The sequence below is a fragment of the Coffea arabica genome, chromosome 3e, assembly GCF_036785885.1.
Source record: "Coffea arabica cultivar ET-39 chromosome 3e, Coffea Arabica ET-39 HiFi, whole genome shotgun sequence".
In the NCBI taxonomy this organism is placed as follows: domain Eukaryota; kingdom Viridiplantae; phylum Streptophyta; class Magnoliopsida; order Gentianales; family Rubiaceae; genus Coffea; species Coffea arabica.
Window position 1 is genome coordinate 206,245 of NC_092315.1, and position 20,027 is coordinate 226,271.

Genomic DNA, 20,027 nt, shown 5'->3' on the forward strand with positions numbered 1-20,027 from the left:
AAAAAACTAAAAATGGTAGCACCACAAAACAGTCGCACGTCCTAAATTTAGGAAATGGAGCGGGTACAGTATAACAAACATAACTGTAGTTGCAATATATTACCAGTGCCACTTGATAAACTGAAGAAGAAAGAAAACCCAGGAAATGAGAACGAAGAAGCCGATGACGAAGATGATGGGGAATGCAACTTGTGGGACGAAGATGCCGACCAACAGCCACCCTACAACTACAACTGCTGCTTACGGAGAGAGCTGGTACTGGGACAAGCGTTACGCTTCTTCTAGCTCTGGATCAGGATCAGAATCAGAAGCCTCCTTTGATTGGTACCAGAAATACCCATCTCTAGCCCCGCTCCTCCACCTCTACATTCCCCGCCACCACCGCGTTCTCGTCGTTGGCTGTGGCAACTCTGGTTGGTAACCCCCTCCCTCCACCCCCCCCCCCCCCATTCCCCCAATAACAACCCAACCCATCATCAATTCTACTCTTTAACTTCTTACTTGTCTCCGCTGTTTCATTATTACACAATCCTTTATCCATCCAAGACATAAACAAGCGTATACATATTGTTTTTGGTTGATCTAAAGGGATGTCTTTTAAGTTTTAACCCGACGAGCCCACAAAAGAAAAGGAAAAAAATATTTATGTATTTAAAAAACACACACACACACACCCACACACATGGGTTGATTTTGATCAGTTTGTGAATCACGTCATTTCTTCTTCTTTTTAAAAGCTACATCAAACCAATCTTGATAAAGATGATGCCGTTATTGCCCAATTAGTTATTACTAAAAGTACCTTGTCAGTTTTCTTTAAAAAGGATAGTGCAGTTGTTACCGTTTCAATCGCCAAAGGTCTTGTGACTCTAATTTTGATATTTGCAGCATTTAGCGAAGGCATGGTTAATGACGGCTATGCTCAAGTTTTCAACATTGATATATCATCAGTTGTGATTGCGGCAATGCAAAGGAAGTACTCCTCTTGTTCTCAACTGAAATGTAAGTTTTCAGTACTTGTGTTACTTGACCAAAAATTAGATAGTGTTTGGCTTTGAAGTTTCTGTTACTCTGTTTTTCTCTACAACCCAAAAGATAAATTAAAGCTAAAAGCTTTCCAAATTAAGAAAAAGTGCACCATATGCCACAAGCCCCAGAACAAGCTCATGCATGGACTGAGAAGCGTAGAAGAAACAGGATATTGCGCTGTGATCAACAGCAGGTGTTTGGTGACTTGTCCTTTGATACTTCATGGTTTAGTTTTTTTTTTAATATTACCAGCCGTTTCCATGGCTTCTAACCAGATATGAAGATGGATGTGAGAGATATGAACGCCTTCGAAGCAGGTTCCTTTGATGCAGTTGTTGATAAAGGTGCACCTTTGTTATTCCTAGGATTGTATATTTTGTTATAACATTTTAAAGCCTGTACTTATGTTATTCGATATGGACTTCCAGGAACTTTGGACTCTATCTTGGTGAGTGCTTTCTGAAGCAATACGAATCTGTAACAGAGATGATTACTCATGTCAAATAAATGTCTGCAGTGCGGGAACAATTCACAAGAAAATGCTGCTAAGATGCTCCAGGAGGTTGGCAGGTAAGGTGATTGATCATAAATATTCTGCATCATCGTACATTTTGGCGTTTCATGTTTTCTTTTCCATCTTGAACTGTTCTTACATTTAAGCAGTTGATAACAAACTATATAGGGTCCTGAAGGATAGAGGCATATACCTCCTGGTAACTATAACTTTTTTCTACTTTATGCTGTACTGCTTTATCTTGACTACTATTTTAAGTCTTGCAGTATAGTAAATTTAAAAGTATCTAATCTTTTCTCTGCACACTTAATGGAATTTCGTTATATTTCAGATTACATATGGAGCACCAAATTATCGACTACACTTATTGAGAAACTCATGCTCATGGACAATCAAACTACACGTGATAGGTTGTCCACTTTCCTTTTTATATGTTCTTTTGACATGATACAATTGTTAAAAAGCATTCAGCTTCCTATGCAGCATTTTGAAGTAACAACATCCTGGTTTTGCTGCTTAGTTGTTAATCTGAAGTCAATAATGACTGTAGTTATTAGTTATTACCTCAACAAATTAATCAGCACGTACGAAATCTGAAATAATCATAGTATATGGGTAAGCATTACTATGGGTTTGTGATTTTGAATCACTTCTCCATCGCGCCCTCTGTTTCCTGCTGTGTAAAAAAGAAAATGAAAATGACAAAAACGAAAGAGAAAAAGTGGACAATATGTCATAGAACATACTACATAGATTCTGTACAGCTGTATTCTGAGCAGTGTGATTTGGAACAAATATACTTTAGTTTTTATGGGGAAGAAGAGTACACCTGGCAGTGTACTAGGAAATGTTTTTCTTATGAAGTTTGAAATGGCAATTAACCAATTAAGAAAATGAGATCGATGAGGTTTTATATGGTTGATTTACCTTTTTTGTTGTATCTTTCTTTTTCTTTCAGAGCAGGGCAAGTGTTCCATTATCATATGTTTGACATATAATCTGAAAGCTTCATTTGGTTAATTTCTATCAATTCGCTCCTCCATCCCAATAAACGTCTTTGTTGCTGCCAGCAGGTAAACTTCTGTCAGAAGAAACCTCACAATGTCAGGCATGGGATCTAACCTTTCCTGTTCCACTGGATGATGATGGAATCTCTACTGAAGCAGTCTTGGGAAAGAACCCCGATGTCCACTACATATACGTCTGTATTAAGGTCTGTTTAAGATGTTAGTCTCTAGTGTTCTGCTTCTGACTTATGTTTTCCACTGATAGATTCCAAACTGAGTTCTAATGAAAATGTCACGAGTGTTTCACTACGAAGGCCAAAAAGAGAGAGATTACCCAGTAATGCTGGGTATTCATCATATAGTTCCTCTTCCAAGAACTCATTCTAGCCTTTTCTCCAAGCTACCTTACATCTTAAATTTCTGTTTCAGGACAAGAAGCATGAATCCACCATTTGAGGGCAGGGCACTGTACTCTATTGATTAAATGATTGCTAGTTATGAGTTTAATAGATTCAAATGGCAAGTGTGATTGTGTGACTGTCGAGTTTGTACAATAGGCATAGCCCTTGCTTACATATAATTTCTATGGATTAGCTGCATTGTATTTCTGTCAAGTCAAAGGTCACCTTGTGGTTCAAAAGTGATCTTGAATGTCTTCGAATTAGTGATGGTACAACTGTTATATCTTGTAGATTTCTTCTTTCTTTTGAAGGTCATCTTCTTTCCCCCAATTATGCTAGCATTTTCATGGTCAACTGTACGCGAATGATTATGCCAAATAGCTAATTGATGTGTAAAGCTTAGTTTTTGATTGTTTTTGTCACATTCTTTGGTTTTTGTTTTTGTTTGTTTGATGGAGTGAAGAGTTGTCTTTCTACTTGGAAAGTACGACAATAATTGACTACTATTCTTACTAGGCGTTTGGTTCGCACCTCGGAATCAAATTCGAATTTGAAATTATTCATCCTGGATTTGGAATGAGTGATCAATCATTCTAATACAAATTCGGATTTGAAATTATTCATCCTGGATTTGGAACGAGTGATCAATCATTCCAATACGTCAGTTTGGTACAGTACCTAGAATGTGTATTGTTATTATATCTGATATTTGGCTTGCTCGGTCATTCAAAATGGGATACAACAAATTTCCAATTTTATCCCAAGTCTGTTATTTAGTTAAAAACCAAAATCTTAGGTGTGGGCATGCCATACGGTATAGTCTTCTGTGATGCATAATGGATCTGAATTGAAGCATAAGATGTGGACACGTCTAAAAAAAAGAAGTCTGTACACCATCCTTCCTCAACCCAACCATCATCCCCTTCTACCACCACTGCCCAGCGCCCCTTCATCTTTCATCTCTAGTATCACCCCCTCTTTCTTCTTCACTGGCACCATTCGCCTCCCCTCTTCCTCCTCTTCTCCACTTTCTGGGGAGGCGAAAAAAAGGGGGAGAGGGAAAAGGGACGAAATTTAGTTAGGAACTAAATTTGATCGATGTGAATATATAAAGGACATAAAATTACACTTTTAAAAGTGAGGGACGAAAAAAATTATTTTACAAAATGTGAGGAACGTTTTGGACGATTTTTCCTAAATTTAAATAGGAGTCAACTTTGGGTTTTGTCCAAAAACCCTTCAATTACTTGGAGGGGAGAATAGAAGGAAGAGAAAGGAGGTGGGAAACAGAGGAGAGGGAGAAGGGGAGCAAAAAGAGAAGGAGAGAGAAGGGTGGTGTTGGGGGAGGAAGGAGTAACAGACAGTGGTGGTGGGGAAGAGGGTGGATGAAAAAGATACTAATGTGTTTTTGTTAAATTTAAATAGGAATCAACTTTGAGTTTTGTCCAAAACCCTGCAATTACTTGGGTTTTGGGGAATCCGTCCAATATGAGATTCATTTCATTTCAAATCCTAATTCCAAAATCCTCTTACCAAACACCATTTTGGATTAGATCGAAGAATGCAATATATTATTATCATCAATGCACCTAAGAACCAATAGGCATAAGCAAACGAAATTCAAGCAATGATTATGAACGATGTCATTAATATCTCAAATAATATGAAAAACTTCATTTGACTCCAAAAGAAAAAGATAATCTTTCTCTAAACTTTACATTTTTTTTAATTTCATTTTTTTTTGTCCTAACAAGGGGGAGATGGAATTTAAAAAACGAGAACGAGACTGAGAGATTTAAACCCAAACCTCTAATTTTGTACATTCTCCACACATAACAGAAAATAAATTCTATACATGATTTGGTATCTTTGTTTCCAAAACAGTGAAGCAGCACAATTGCACACGGGTAATCAGATGGAGCCTAGTTTCTCCACAGAAGTTTGATGTTTCAAAACTCTGACGTTTTAACACGGGATGCAACCCAAGGCTTCTCTAATCGTCCATTCTTTTTCCTTTCCTGCAGCAACTCCAGGCTATTCAATAGTTAACAGACACGGCAAATATCAAACACCATGACGACCTCTTCTACCTGTTAAAACAGATTTACATTTATGGATACCTGGGTTTAATCATCTGACAGTGAGCAGGTCAATTGTTGACCCGTCATAGAAATTTTTCTTAGCACTCAGCTTCTTGCTAAGGCTGTTATCCTTTTAGCCTTGCAAAGCTACTCGTTTGTTGCTGCTTTTGCACAACAATATTCTGTCTACCAATCAGTTTCTTCACCATATCATCTAGCTCAGCAACCCTCCTCTGTAAGTTTGTTTTGTCTGCCTGGAAAAAAGGTAACAACGAAGATGAGACTAAATTTGACTGTATATTAATGCATAGACTCAAAAAATATAGGATGTTGTTAACATATACTTTTAACATCTCATTTTGTGCAGTCAGCAACTGATCTCGTTCCCGTACTTGTTCTAGGATCATATGTGTGGCAAGGACGTCCGCTTCTCTTCTATTTACTTCCAAAACGCATCTGACAAATCATGATCTCCACATTAGTTGAGATGAGATTATATTGCCTGGAAAATATCATGATATTTCCATTTGAAAATATCATGCTTAGGTGACTGTTATGATTTGACACGTCAGGGCATAGAACTCCTGAACTCGAGAGACTGAGTGTTACTTGAGGAAAACCCAAGGCAATGGTTGCACTTCTGTGATAAACGCTAAAATCCAAGATGAAAATATCGTGGAGCGCATTGAAAAGAGCATTAAAAGCAAACAAATGTGTATTGCAACGTATTCTATCTGTACCCTGTAGGAGCTTCATTCCTGGAGTTTATCACACACTTCCTACTTGGCTAATGCTGGTTAAGCAAGAACAGTCAATGGCAGATCTTGGGGTGAAGTCAACTATATTTTACTTAACATGCACAACTGCATTCATAAATATTACAGCCATGACTCTCTGTCTCTGAGGAAGTAAAGTATAAGCTAAGCGAACTAAACCTCTCAAAACTACCGTCACAAATAGTGAATTACCCAAGGAAAAGACTGAGTATTGCAAGCAAAGCAAATCAAATGAGAAAACTGACAAAACTGAAGAGAACAGATGAGGGGTTTATTGTAAACATTGTCTGACCTTTCTCTTTCCTCGACTAAGTCATTGATTCGCCTCCTCAGCTCCAGAACCTCTTTCTCCTACATGAATTTATTTCAGTAAAGGAGAACAAAAAAACTATTTCAGTTTCACACAAGATACCTTCTTGCCATTTTTCCAAATCGAGAAAGTGTTAAGCCTGAAAAAGAAAAGTTAGAAGTTTCTGAAAAATTCCATCTTATATACCATCACAATATATTGCTTTGCTTGGTGCTGAGCCTCCTCAACTAACTTTTGAAGCCGATTCTGAGATACCAAGTCCTGGAATGTGAAATAAAATAAATCATACAAACTGCAGAAAAGAATTTAACATACATGTGGATAGTGCTGGACAAATACCGCATAGTTTGTTATGTCTAATTTGACACCAAGCAGATCCCGAATGACATCATGAGTCATGCTTTCCACTGAAGCCAGTCTAGTGTTCAGCAAACATACCTGGCATAAGAAGGATTAATCATATGGGGGATACCAATAACAAGAAATACACATTATTAACAAAGCAAGCTTCAAATAGACATGCATGCAAAGAAAATACATTAAAACTCGAGATGTTTTAGATACGCCCAAGTAAAAGGCAGAAAGAATCACTGGGAGAATTAACAAAGCATTTGACTCAAAAAAACTAGGAGGGATGCATTGTATTTTAATAACTGTATTTCCAGTACCAAGCCAATACACACACACATATGTATGTATGTATACACACACACACACACACTTATCTCTAAGAAGGACAAGTATGTGCACTAAACTGATTCTACCTCTTTCTGCCTACTAGCCACTAATGCCTCGAGTTCTTCTATACGAAACTTGGCAATTGACAATTCCTGATCTTTCTCCATATTCATCTGCTGCACCAAACTTGCAATGCATCTGAATGGTGAGCTTGAGCCCCTTGATCTCACTGAAGTTTTCTCTGTTTTATCCAGCGTTGGTGCTCCACATATTACATCGGATGAATCTGTTCTGACTTCATGAATCATTGCCTCCAAGCTTTTGTACTGGTCAAGGATGAGATCAGGTGAAGAGCTATAAATGGAATGAAAAACTGATAAATGGAGTGTAAAAAAATAAAAGAAAAGGAGAAAAAGAACATGTTTATGCAAGAACTGGAAGTTGAAGATTAGAAAACCAAACATATACTTCCATCTTGCTAAGCAACAGGCTAAGGTTTGATTTTGCATGTCTTGTACAATATTTGGCAATTCTGAAGAAGCCCTAGCAGTTGGGAGTCCAGCTTTATTTTCATTTAGATTATGTTCTATCGTCGCTAAGTTTGCAGTTGCACCAGCTTGTAGAGCTTAATATGAGCGTCCAGGCTCTTGATCAACTAAAAGTTTACAAGTTTAGCTCTGTTGCATGCTAAATTGAACATTCATTTTTTTCCACTAAGCACATTCAATTAAATGCCTTCCCTCACCATTATTCAGGAAATGGTTAGTCAGCTTGTGGACTAGTAGAAGAAAAGTTAACCCTGCTATTTTCTTGCTTTACCTTCTGTTGATACTGCGATGCCTGGGCTTCAGCATGCACAACAACTTCAGAGATGTATTCTCTATATTGCTTGATCTACAAAACAGACTACCCGCTTGAAACCAACAGAGAAAATAAAGAAGTAGAAATTTCTCATCAAGCAGTGAAATGCACCAGCAGATCATGACTCACCTCCTTAGCTAGTTTATCCTTTTCTTCTTCAAGAATTCTTATTTGACTCAGAGCCTCGTGAAGTTCCACACTTCCCCTGTGCATTTTTGGTTGTAGAATCATTTCAATCAAATCAGTCAGAGCAAACTCAAAAACCAGGACAAATATACAAAAGCGAAGTAAAGGGACTTATAGATCTCAAGAATTGATTTTCTGACAGCTCTCTACTTGAGTCCAAATCTTCAGTTATGCTTTCAACCATCAACAATCTTTCTCTCAGACCATGGAGTTCCACTTCCAAAGAATCTCTTACTTGGCGATATCTTTCTACCTCTTCTTCCATTTCAGAAACCTAGAAGCCAAACACCAGAAATGATTGTATGTATAATTGTCCCAGGAATTAGTTTGTCACGAAGGCAATTCTAAACAACAAAGATTAGAAGAGTGGGAGCAAATTGGCTTCATTGTCAAGATGTTAAGTAGCAAAGTCACATCTCAATCATAAAAGAGATTAACAACAGCAGACCCTCCTTTGATTAATTTACAATGAGTAAAGTTCAAGCTTTTGTGATTAAGTGCTAAAGTTGGAACACCAGTGAGATTGGTGCTCAGTAGTGGAAAGGCTACTAGAATGGAAAACAAATCATTTTCTAGGTAAAAGGCTACTAGAATCCAGTTCAACCAGACCACAAAGCAGCAGGAGCCTCATGCAAGGGTTATACTCTTTATCCTACAATTTAGTAAGTAGACATAATCATGGATTAAGTTACCTTCTTTTCCAGTACATTGATGGTGCTGTCAAGTTCCTCCACTGAGTGTTCTAAAATCTTTACTTCCTCTTCCTTCTGCTCAGCATACACTTTACTAGCTTCTGATTCCTGAAAATGAAACATTGGTTCAGAATATATGGCATTATTAGCACCCTCATATCTCAAAATCGTTAGCAAATAGTGAATGAGGATACCTGGCACGCTTCTAAGGCAATAGCCTCCTTTTCATCAGCTACTGCATATGCCATATCGAGCTTGTCCTGTAGAGATTGAAGTTGATCAAGAAGTTGATTTCTTTCTGTAGTCACCCTTTTCATATCATCCTTGATGTCTTTTATTGAAGAGGCCATTTTTTCCTCTGCTGAAGAAGCCATGCGGAGGATTTCATCTTCTAAGTCTTTCACACTTTCTCTTTGTTCTTCCAGTTGTTGCTCTGTTTCTGACTTCTTTAGATAAACATCCTTTAAGAGCATTCTCAACTCAGCATTTTCTTCCGACAAGATATCTAATGTGCCTCTCACCTCCTCTAAATCAGAATGTGAGACACACAAAGCATTTTCAGCCTCCATTAAACGGCCTTCAAGTGTTTTATGCTTTATAAGCATGTTATCAAGCTGACTTGTTTTCATCTTTAGCTCATTCCTAACTTGGTTCAAAGCTGCATGTAACTTTTCAATTTCATCCTTGGCCTCCTTTGTACTGCTAGCAGATTCTTGCAACAAGCTTAAATCAAAAAGTAAACCTTTCAATAAAACTTCTTTTCGTTCCACTTCTCTCTTCAGCTCCAAATGTTCATTTATCAGGTCATCCTCTCCTGCTTCTGATCTATTGACAAATTCATATTGACACCCTTCCTCTTCACCTTGTGCTAGTTTAACCTCGCTTTCATTCCTATAACTCGCACTCTCTTTTCCTGAGTTCTGCATAACAGTAAGTCCTTCTTCACGAGTTGAAGCAAGGAAATCTGAATTTTTGTTTAGCCTTCTGATTTCATCATAAATCTTCCCCAAATAGCGCTCATTGAACACAAAAGAGATAATGCCATTTTCCCTGACCTCAGCTGAAATCTCCTCCAACAATGATCTCAAACTGGAAATGTTGTTGAGTGTCTCCTTTATCATCAAAATGGTATCACAATATGATGTCTTACACAGATTTTCAACATCCTTTTGAAAGGAACCTTCTATCAGAAACATTAAACTTGCAATTTCTGTCAGGATGAAATGAATTTGGTGTTGCAGCATTTCATTTTCACTCTCTTTAAAATGAATAGAGGATTTCAGTAGATTGATCTCTTCAAACAAGTTTGCTTTCTGTATCATCAACTCATTTCCAACCTGTTTCCAAGCAGAAGTCAACTGTTTTGCATCATCATTTGATTTCAATAAAGCATTTAACATATAATCAGCCTCCTTCACAGTTGCTTGAGCTTCCTCAAATTTGCTAAAGAAGCTGTCTGCCTGATTAATTTTGTAATAAGAATTAAACTGCATATAGGAAAATGTAAATGTAAAAATGTTAATTCTATCAACATGCTGAAGATCTCGTGAATCTACCTGATGATGGTTTACTTCTAAAACAAAATTAATCAAAAGTTGTTTTCAGATTTCAGTTACCTCTCTTGTAAGACTGCAGCTAGCATCAGCCATCTGTGTTATCTCCTCATGACTTTGTATCATAGCACCTGCATTTGGCATGATCACTTGTTCATTTTCATCGCTAACAAAGTGGTGCTCTTTGTTTGTGATGAATAAATGTGAATTGTTGAAGCAGACACCTGAGGTAGAGCCATCCCATGTGTCTTCTTCACTGAAAATTGCAGTCAACTGATCATTTATTTTTGACAAAGCATCATATGCTGCTCTGAATTCCTTTCTCAAGCAAAAAGAAGTTAGTCGATCACAATCCAGTGTTTGGACTAGCCTTGAGTGTCCTGATTCTTGATATTTAGAAGAAACAACGAAACTTTCTTCAGGCTCTAGGTCAAATGTTTGTTCAGTTTTCTTTTCGAGGTATTGACCATAACGATTCACGGCAATTTGCTTTGATGCAAGACCACTGTCGGCTGACGAATTAGAACTTGAAAAATCCGTGCTCCATCCATTAACTTCTGCTGGCGACTGACATGAATATGCAATTCCAGAAAGGTATGCATTCATTGAATTCAGTCTTTTATTTACTTCAGCAAGTTCACCTAAAATCTGATGCAACATATTATGCCCATTCTCATGCTCAAGAACCCTAAGGGTATGAACTAATGGACTTCCAGATGTATGAATATCAACACTTCCATAATTTACATTTAGTTTCACAAAGTTCCTCCTCATATCATGGATATCGTTCACAAGATCCTGAATTAATTCCTTGTATAGAGAAAATGTTTCATGGATGTCAGACTGAAGGGACATAAAATGATTTTCTGCATCTACACGAGATATGCTAATTGCACTCTCAGCCTCGAGCAATCCATAGTATGCCAACTCAATATCAGCATTCACCTCTGCTGTCACTGAAGTATGTGCATCAGCTGATGGCACGTTCTTCTCAACATTGTCCCAGAGAACCACCATTGGCTGATGGAAATTCGTTTTCATCTCTAAGAAATTATAATCGGCATATCTTTTAACCTCAGTTATTGGACCCTCATGGTATATCAGGTTGGATTCTAAATGCTTTATCTGCTGAGCTTCAGACAAAACCATTGTTGCACCTCTCAAGGAATTCAATTTCTGATCCATCTCCAAGACTGTCGTTTGTGCATCTTCCAAACTCCTTTTTAGAAGAAACATACTTTCTTCCTTCTCAACACACAATTTAGCAGCTCTCTCCACATGTTCACTGACCCAAACATTATCACAGGGAAATAAACTACCAATACTCTCTATCTGTGAAGAAGCATCTCCAATTGACTTCGAGCCATCTAAAAGAAAGTTGGTTAGCTCCAAAGTTGCCCTTTCCCATTCAGAACACAATACCTCCATTTCACCGTCCTTTGCTGCTATACAATTTCTTAGACTTCCATTTTCTTCCTCCAAGGACTTTATTCTCCCTTGGAGTTCTGACTGCAGTGTAGCAATCTCTTCCTGCAAGTGGAGGATTGTTCTGGTTGTTTCAATCTCTACATCTTCCTGGATTGATTCAGCTTGGGATTGCTGAGATAAGCCCGTGGCATGATCCTTTAGATATTGGCTATTCAGCAACTGAGCATGCTGAAGATCCTTAGACAACTTGACCAACTTAGCTTGCAAGACCAATGTGCAGGAGTCATTTTCACCCTCTGTAACAAAATTTAAGTCTTCGTCTAGTACAAAACCACTCTGCATATTACAGTGCTCAGGTTCAGGCCTATGCTTGCCCTCCCCATTTTGCTGGTTTTGCAACGTTTCCATCAATTTATCATTTTCATTGCGCAAAAATTCTAGCTCTTCGATCAAGCAGAGTTGCTTTGATTCCATAGCTTCGATCACCGATCTTGCATCCTTCAGCTCTTTTTGAATCTCACTGCACTGCAAAACCAGTGCTCTCTCCATGTGTTGCCCATCCTCACACAATGAAGCACATTCCTCTTGTAGGATGCAAGATGCCAATTCATCTACAGAACAACTTCTGGGAAGCATCTCTCTGGCCTGCAAACAACTCTGTAATCAACAGCAAAATTCAGCGAAATTGGGAACCAATTTCTACTATCAAATACAATGACCGACTGGCTATGTCTTAATGTACAATTTATAGAACAGAAAGTCAAGCTCATTGAACTACCACTAAGAACAAAAAAAGAAAACATGTGCATATATCTTACTGAATCAGAAGTAGGTAGGTTACAGTCGATAAATTTCCCAAGTTCCCTCTGCAATTCATCAACTTCCCTACAATCACAGCTCATGTATTTTAGTGATACAAAATGCAACAACTTAAGATCTCTAATATGTTGTATGCTTAACTGATTAAACTTGGACATTAGGTGAACTCTAGGAAACCAGAGAGTTGTAAATAAGTCAAAAAAGCTTGCAACTTATGCCAAAAGAATAGCCAAGGCACAACAAAAACTGTATCCATTCTCAGATGCTGTGGTAGGTTGTCCCAGAAAAGTTATGCCCCTTTCATGCTTCTGCCTTTATGCCGTTTTATTGGATCAATAGAGTTTCATTGGAGTATGAAGAAAGGTACATTGGTTGACTCTCATGTAAAGAAAAGGAAAACAGCAATTCTTCTGTTTGTTTGATTGGAAACTTTCCATACAAAGTAGCTCTCCCAAAATGCACTAGTAATTAAAACTATACTGTATAACTCCACAACTTAGGCAGATAGAAGGTAGAAACAGTAGAAACTAAGTAAAGGAAATAGAAACTAAGTAAATTTCCTTTCTGTTTCATTCAATCATTCAAATGTTGAAACCGTCACTGTTAGTAGCTCAATTTTTCCTGCATAATCTCAAACAAAGAAAGACAAAATGCAGATAAATCATACCATAACTTTCAGCAGAAAAAAGATAGAAAAATAAATAAATATAATTACATTTCCTTCCTCTTTTTTTTTTGGGTTTGACCATTCAAATGTATAAACATAAAGCAAGCTGTCACAAAGGTGCGGAAAGCTTGAGTTCCCATGTCACAATGCAACATGTCTTTAATTTATCAGATCATTAAATCATGACAAATAATTGTTATGGCCGACAAAAAGACAGGATCCAAGGCTCTACAACTGGTAACTGGCCAATATAGTTTGAACTCTGCTAGTGGTAGTTTTCGGAATTCAGTCAGTTACAGGTTATATTGTAAAGTTAGTCAAACCTGAAATCATTACATTTAGCAAGGTGTACCTGACTAAGTTAGAATTCAAGTCCCTCTGTTTGTTTAATTCCTTTTCAGCTCTAGTTTCCTGCAAATTCAGGAACTGTACAAATTAGAAGTGGAATAACTAAATCAAATGATTTCATACTATGCATGGGGGTAGACAGACCTGATTTTCTTTGCATGGAGATGAATGAGAATGTACACAGCTTTCTTCAGCTTCAAGAATGTCAGATAACTTGAGAGAAAAATATCAAATGTCATTCTTTGACTGAACTTAACAGGGCATCAGAAAATATTATATAACAAGAGTTACTCATGCCAAACCTCATCCCGTAGTTCTGATATTTCAGCTAGAAGTGTTTCTCTTTCTCCTTGTCCATAAAATTCTTTAAACCTAGTAGCCAAACAAGTCAGTGGACCATTCAAAGAAGGAGGCCTAACATCCAAGAAAAGTATTCAAGGTTTTGAGGTGATGATAATTACAATCTGAGTTGCTCAAGAAGTCTAATATTCTCCAATGCAGATCGTGCCAGTTCCGGATTCTTCCCAATTCGTGATTGGAGTAGTTCAATTTCTTCTCTTAAAGCATTGTTTTCATTCAGAATATAAGCATCAGCAGATACAAAACCATCTGCAAGTAGTTCCAAGTGCTTTATCCTTTCATCACGGGACCTCAGAATCATTTTAGCATGTTGAGCATCTAATTCAAGTTGATGAACCTGTAAGGGCCATATGGTACCACAATTTTTGTTTTAAGTCAAGAAACTTATAGTATTCATCATTTCTCATAAAACTTATTATGAACATAAAGTAATGATATTTAAATATCCAGATGAATCTAAAGCTGATTTGCTTTTGTTGCTAGACATACCAAACTATTTAGCTGCTCCATTTCTGCTTTTAATCTCTTGACTTCTAATTCAGCCAGTTTCTCCCTTCTCAAGGCACCGAGTAAAGTAGCTTTGGAGAACATTGTCTGCCATTTGTAAGTAATAATGAAGTTACACCACCCCATATGTAGAGCATCAAATTCATTTAGGTCATAGATCGTCACCTTCTTCCTTCTGCCACTCTGTGTTCCATGATTATCATGCATAATCATTTGCTCAGATGAGTCCAATTCCTCAAGAAAGGTTCCCAAATAGGATTCTTTGCAACTTGGTGTATGATTGGACAAATACTCTGAATCATGGCTATGATTTAACAGAATAGACAGCTGACCCTGTTTTAATAAATGCCTCAGTTACCAGCTAGTGTGAAAGAGAAATGATAAATAAACAATTATGTAACCAGTACCTTCAGTTGTTGGATTTGGCGTTGTAATGCTATTACATCACCAGAAGCATCTTCATTAACCTTAGCCTGGAGAGAGGAAACAAATTAAAGAATTGAAAGAAAGTCAATAACTTCTATACTTGATTGAATTTCAACAGCTCGTACATTGTTCTGAATGAGTTTTGCTCGTTGAGCAAACTTTAAGGTGCTCAATGTCTCATTTGCTGAGCTGCAGAAAAGATTACGTGTAAAATAGTAAAATAAGTAATTTTCCATATCATAATTTATCTGTAAGTATTCCAGGGTCCTAGTCAGATATTTACCAAATAGATGGGCTGACATTCGCAATAATTGTAGTTTTAGAGTTACCGCCGAGTGAATCCTGCGTTAAAGCAAGCATCAAACTCAAATCCTAGAGAAAACATCATCAGCATTTCAAATTTCATACCAATCAAATGGAATTTCACTAATATTTTCTTACTCTTCCTAATAGTTCTGACCTGGAGAAGAAACGTTAGCCTAGAGTCCCTGTAGGGAACATGTCTGTTTTTCCCTTGTGCTAAATCCACCAGAGACATTATGACCAATCTACAAAAGCACATTCATCACTGAAAATTTAGGGATACCTTGAATAGAATGTGAATAATCACTTTAAAATAACTAAAATGTTTTCAGTTGCATAATCATGAAGAACAATGGCCATTGTCGTAACTAGAGCAGAAAGGTACAACCTTGGCAGGAGGAAATATCACTCGCCAAATTTACTTCTGAATATCTGCTTGTAGTTTTAAAAATATATATATATCTCTTTTTCCAATAGATACTTTTAGACCGAGGAAAATTTTATTTTCCCTATTTTGTTACAAGCATGTAGCAATGCTCTAAAGCAACTTCCTGAATCAATTACTGTGGCTAGAATTCCTGAGGTTTGATGTGATCTGATGAACAATTATGTTCAAAATCTGTTGAAAACCTTCCTCATTGGCTGCTTTACCATCCTTAACAAATAAAATAATTATTACACTGATGGAAGTTTATTTATTTTTGGACCAGATAAAGAACTTTTTCTATAAAGCATTAGGATTTTTTTTTCATCATGTCATCACCAAAACTTGCTCTTTGCTACAATTACATGCGAAAGAAAGGACTTTGATTTGGTACATCCTTTGCATTTATGAGATTTAATTTCCTTTCTGCTTTTTAAGGACAAGATCATGGTAAACCAGCCCACTATAGTAAATAATGAGAGATCTTGTTCAAGTCTAATCTCAACAAATTTCGCTGCACAACAAATTGGTATGGGAGATCTAGTGTAATGCCAGAAGGAAAAAGTGATAATTCAGATATCAGAAAAGGAAAATTAAAAAAGTTAACAAGAAGAAAATAGGCTTTGTAAACCTAGCCAGAAACAATTTTAGGACTTAATTACCCAAGAGTTGACAATGATTTGTTTATGTTTGCGGCTTCTTTCAAGCGGTCTCCTTCAGCACCAGAGCTCTTCTGCCTAGTCAAATTGATACTATTGGATTTCAGTAAAAGCTAAAAAAGATGAGATGGTCCCTAAAATAAACAAAATTACCTTTCAGAACCAGCAAGATCTACTAAATTTAACCTCCCAAATCTAATGTGGGTCATGGAGTCTTTCTCCCATCGACTCTCAATGATGCATGTAAAAACACTGTGGGATCTGCTGCTTTCGCTGTTCATATGAGTTGCTGCAATTTTCCTATTTGCAGCACCCTGTGTATGATGAAAATATAACAGTAATTAATATCCCCCAAAAAAAAGGTGCTATTGGAAAGATAACGATCACCATTGAGAACCACCTGTAACAAAAGTCTCAGAACATCATCAACTGTTCTAACACTGTACTCAGTAAGATTTTCAACATACACGCCTTTCTTCAAATCCTCTCTGAGCTGTAATTGTCAATGTGTAGAAACAAAAAGAAAAGGAAAACAAAAAAAAATGTTAACAAGACAATAAGTCACCATAGGTGGTGCAAAACACAAAAGCGAAACAACACTTGAGGTACTTGCAAATTAGTCGATGAAGGCTCAAGAAGATCCGTGATCTGCTCATTGTATATCTCCAGAAAGGAACATTTGCAGCTGTATTTGAGTCCCTCATTTCTTCTGTTGTTCTCTTCCTAAGAACAGAAACATTTCACTATTAAGGAGATATATCGTAATGCAGATAGGACTCAGTTATAGACGAGGTGAGTTACCTCACTAATTCTTGTAAACAAGTATTCAAAAATACGAGGGGTAATCCCACAATCCTCATTGAGCTTTCCAGCCATTTGACCTATGTCACCCATCATTGTGTGTGTCTTCCCACTGCCAGTCTACCAGAAACACGTCGGAGCCCCACAAGAAACATCACAATATCACCCACTTGTTGTATGACAATCAAACAAGAACGTTCAATCTACAAACCATACCTGACCATATGCAAACATGCAACTATTATATCCAGACATACAATTGTCCACCATAGGCAATCCGGCAACAGTGAAAAGTTTTTCCTGCATAAATTAAAAGAAGAATAACAAAGATGAGGATCAACTAAGACATGCACAAAAAAAAAAAAATTATTATTGCACAAAAGTTGAGCACCTGGGAAATAGTTTCACAAGCAATGTGGTCGAAGGTAAATCGCGTTTCAGGGTGGCCAAGCCAGACCAGTGATTTGGCACTCTCCTGTCTCAAACATCTGGCGTAGCCTTGGGACACCTTTTCAATGTTACTTATGGGTCGAATTCGAATCAAGACCTTGAATCACCAATATTTTTAAAAGAATAAATAACAGAAGCAAATTGGTAGTACTCCACAGTGATTAGAATGAATGTAGAAAGAGGTAGTAGTAGTAGTAGCGGCAGCAGCAGTAAAAGAACCTGGACGTTGTGGTGTTTCCAAAAGGAATGGTCTTGAGGCAGGTCGAAATGGGGAACGTGCTGGAGTTGGTGGGGGTCGGGATAGGGAACGGAAATCCCTCTGGAAAAGATGGCCCCTTTTGGTCCGACATTGGAAATCCTAAGGGGGTGATGAATGGGCTTAGAAGAAGAAGCGGGAGTGGCTGGAGCAGAAGTAGGGTCGGAAGTAGGTTTGGGTCCTCTCCTGGGGGTTGCGTTTGGTCTGGAATTTGAGACGACCAGAAGCTGATGTGATTGCTGTAGTTTTTGCGTAGTAGGAGTAAGAGAATGAGGAGGAGTATGAGCAGCAGCGTCGGATTTACATTTAGTGCCAGCACCGGAGGCAGATTTTTCCTTATTGTTACTGTTATTGTTATGGCCCAAGTCATGTTGAATTTGGGATGGATCGGGAATGGAATTGAGCGGTGCCCTGGAAGGAGGAGGAGGAGGAGAAGGGCCGGCTGGCATCTGAATCAAAGGATCCGAGGAGTCGTTTTCATTCCCGGGGGATGAAGAAGGATTGGTTCGAGACATTGATCCAACGCAAGAGGTAGAGTTGTCTCCCGACATTTTTTGTTTTGTTTTTGGAGCTTGGGGAGGAGATCTGTTTTGAGCTGGGATTTGATGGGGATGATTCAAGGAGGTTTTGAAATAAAATACGGGAGAGGGTACTAAGTATTATGTAATGGTGGAGTCGTCAGTGGGGACTCGCTGCTCATAGGTGGTGGTGGTGGCGGTGGCCCTGGCTGCTAGTATCCGTAACAGTAGTAGTCGAATTGCTTGCCGCCCGCTCGACTTTCAAATTCAATTGCTGGTCCGGGCGATAGAAGGCCCCCGTAGGCCCATACTTTATCTTCTCTGTTTTTCCTTATTCTTTCTCCCTTTCTTCTTTTTTTTTTCTTTTTTCTCCTTTTTTTTTAAACCTCTATTCTGCGCCTAGTTTTTTTTAAACCCCAAAGTTAGGCTGTGTGACAATGACGCTCTCGTTATTATTTTTATTTTATGATTTTCATTTATTAGATTATATGATAAAATAGATAATAAGAATGTCACTATACGGGCCTGTTTGGCACTTGAGTTTTTACTCAAGTTTGTCTTATACTAGTTTTTTTACCAACTTGTTACAGTAATCTAAAAAAAAAATTTCAAAATTTTTTACCTACACATTTCAAAATACCCAAAACACACAAAAAAAAAATTTCCCTTCCCTTTTTTTTCTTCTTCCTCCCCCACTATCACCTCTGTCGCCGACCACCACCTCCGTCGCTGGTTCCGGTGCCAGTCTTCTTTTTTTTCCCATTTTCCCTCTCTCCTTCTTCCTCCTCCGCCATCCTCTTCCTTTGCTCGATTTGATCCTTCCCTTTTTTTTTCTCCCTCTCCCCCACTCCTCCCCCACCACCCTTCCCCTTCCCCTTCCCCTTCCCCTTCCCCTCTGGTTGATATGGTCGCGAGACCAGATCGCACGGGGGGAAGGTGAGGGTGGCAGGATAAAGGGAGGAGGGGGGGAGACGGAAAATTGGGAAAAAAAAAAGTTTCTATTGCTGCTTTGTCCGTCAATAGAATGAGAGGGTAGGGAGACGGAAATTGGAAAAAAAAATTCCTGTTGCTGCTTCATTTGCCAGGGGGACGAAGAGTTGGCGGGCGAGAGGGAAGGGGAGAGAAAAAAAGGAAAAAAAAAAGTTTTCTTTTGCTGCTTCATTGGCAGTTTCGGGAGAGGGAACAGAGGAGGAAAAGGGAGGAAAGAAAAGAAAAAAGAAAATGAAAAGGAAAAAAAAAATTTCATCTTACAAAAGTTTTTCTACAATTTCTACAATGATCTACAGTAAATGCCTTGTTTGGAAGGCAAGTTTTTTGTCAAATTTGTCTGCTACAAGTTTTTAAAAAATTTTAATTACAGTAATCTCAAAAAAATTTTCAAATTTTTTAAACTATACTTCAAAAAATTCAAAAATTTACACATTTCAAAAAAAAAATTTAAAAATTTCTACAGTAAGTTTCAGTAAAATTTTAGACAAATACCCCAAAAACTCACTTGACAAACGAGGCCAAAGTTTTAGACGAACACTCAAAAAACTCACTTGTCAAACGGGGCCATAAAACGTCATTGGCATTTCTCTATAAAATAATATAAGAGAAATATGATAAGAAAATGAACTGAAATTAAAGATAAAATATTATTGAAATATATATTTTATACATTTACTCTCAAAGTTGAATGCTTGGTATTTGTTTTGATTAGTAAATATGACAAGTCATGTACTTAAACTGGACAATATTCACTTTCATTCTATTTCTCCCTACTCTCAAAGTTACATGGGAAAATGAAGTGATAGCAATTGAAGTAAATGAAAATTAAAAATCAGTTTTTCGTTTTTTTTCTTTATTATGAGGGGTGGAATTTAATAAAAATGTGACAAGTCGGGTACTTAAAATGACAATTTTCACCTTGGTTCTATTTCTCCCCACTTTTGAAGTTACATGGGAAAATGAAGTGATAGAAATTGAGGTAA

At 37.6% G+C, this 20,027-nt stretch overlaps 2 protein-coding genes across 5 annotated transcripts; one reads left to right on the forward strand and one right to left on the reverse strand.

Moving 5' to 3' along the window:
• Positions 1 to 14: 14 nt before the first annotated feature.
• Positions 15 to 3,373, forward strand: LOC113738006 (uncharacterized). Of its 2 annotated transcripts, none has more exons than XM_027265142.2 (9): positions 15 to 413; positions 889 to 1,002; positions 1,305 to 1,373; positions 1,458 to 1,477; positions 1,547 to 1,599; positions 1,712 to 1,742; positions 1,875 to 1,953; positions 2,614 to 2,756; positions 2,980 to 3,373. In XM_027265142.2, exons 1-9 carry the CDS (start codon positions 146 to 148, stop codon positions 3,004 to 3,006), a joined length of 804 nt encoding a protein of 267 aa, XP_027120943.1. In that variant the 5' UTR covers positions 15 to 145; the 3' UTR covers positions 3,007 to 3,373. The 2 variants fall into 2 exon arrangements, with proteins under 2 accessions (XP_027120943.1, XP_027120944.1); XM_027265143.2 differs by having other exon boundaries at positions 2,617 to 2,756.
• Positions 3,374 to 4,570: 1,197 nt separating this feature from the next.
• Positions 4,571 to 19,211, reverse strand: LOC113736289 (kinesin-like protein KIN-12C). Of its 3 annotated transcripts, XM_072084104.1 has the most exons (31): positions 17,500 to 19,211; positions 17,222 to 17,377; positions 17,047 to 17,130; positions 16,831 to 16,950; positions 16,639 to 16,752; positions 16,430 to 16,522; positions 16,183 to 16,343; positions 16,033 to 16,107; positions 15,104 to 15,191; positions 14,927 to 14,985; positions 14,769 to 14,832; positions 14,625 to 14,690; positions 14,383 to 14,550; positions 14,200 to 14,304; positions 13,812 to 14,047; positions 13,653 to 13,722; positions 13,495 to 13,563; positions 13,355 to 13,413; positions 12,335 to 12,401; positions 10,152 to 12,173; positions 8,730 to 10,022; positions 8,536 to 8,643; positions 7,936 to 8,117; positions 7,787 to 7,862; positions 7,616 to 7,690; positions 6,883 to 7,122; positions 6,458 to 6,556; positions 6,305 to 6,379; positions 6,101 to 6,159; positions 5,377 to 5,488; positions 4,571 to 5,286 (listed from the first exon to the last, which is right to left on the reverse strand). In XM_072084104.1, exons 1-31 carry the CDS (start codon positions 18,085 to 18,087, stop codon positions 5,158 to 5,160), a joined length of 6,912 nt encoding a protein of 2,303 aa, XP_071940205.1. In that variant the 5' UTR covers positions 18,088 to 19,211; the 3' UTR covers positions 4,571 to 5,157. The 3 variants fall into 3 exon arrangements, 1 of the variants encoding a protein (XP_071940205.1); XR_011842337.1 differs by lacking the exons at positions 4,571 to 5,286; positions 5,377 to 5,488; positions 6,101 to 6,159; ... (1 more) ...; positions 6,458 to 6,556; positions 6,883 to 7,122 and having other exon boundaries at positions 7,787 to 8,117; positions 10,152 to 12,161; XR_011842338.1 differs by lacking the exons at positions 4,571 to 5,286; positions 5,377 to 5,488; positions 6,101 to 6,159; ... (1 more) ...; positions 6,458 to 6,556; positions 6,883 to 7,122 and having other exon boundaries at positions 7,787 to 8,117; positions 8,730 to 9,872.
• Positions 19,212 to 20,027: the final 816 nt, after the last annotated feature.

Excerpts from the sequence above, each read along its gene's own strand:
- LOC113738006 (XM_027265142.2), top strand. The coding sequence starts at position 146 with ATGAGAACGAAGAAGCCGATGACGAAGATGATGGGGAATGCAACTTGT. Across the intron at positions 1,600-1,711 it reads ATGCTCCAGGAGGTTGGCAG|GGTCCTGAAGGATAGAGGCA; the intron begins GTAAGGTGATTG and ends CAAACTATATAG. Across the intron at positions 1,743-1,874 it reads ATAGAGGCATATACCTCCTG|ATTACATATGGAGCACCAAA; the intron begins GTAACTATAACT and ends GTTATATTTCAG.
- LOC113736289 (XM_072084104.1), bottom strand. The coding sequence starts at position 18,087 with ATGTCGGGAGACAACTCTACCTCTTGCGTTGGATCAATGTCTCGAACC. Across the intron at positions 7,863-7,935 it reads AGTCCCTTTACTTCGCTTTT|GGGAAGTGTGGAACTTCACG; the intron begins GTATATTTGTCC and ends AAAAATGCACAG. Across the intron at positions 6,380-6,457 it reads TAGACATAACAAACTATGCG|GACTTGGTATCTCAGAATCG; the intron begins GTATTTGTCCAG and ends TTCACATTCCAG.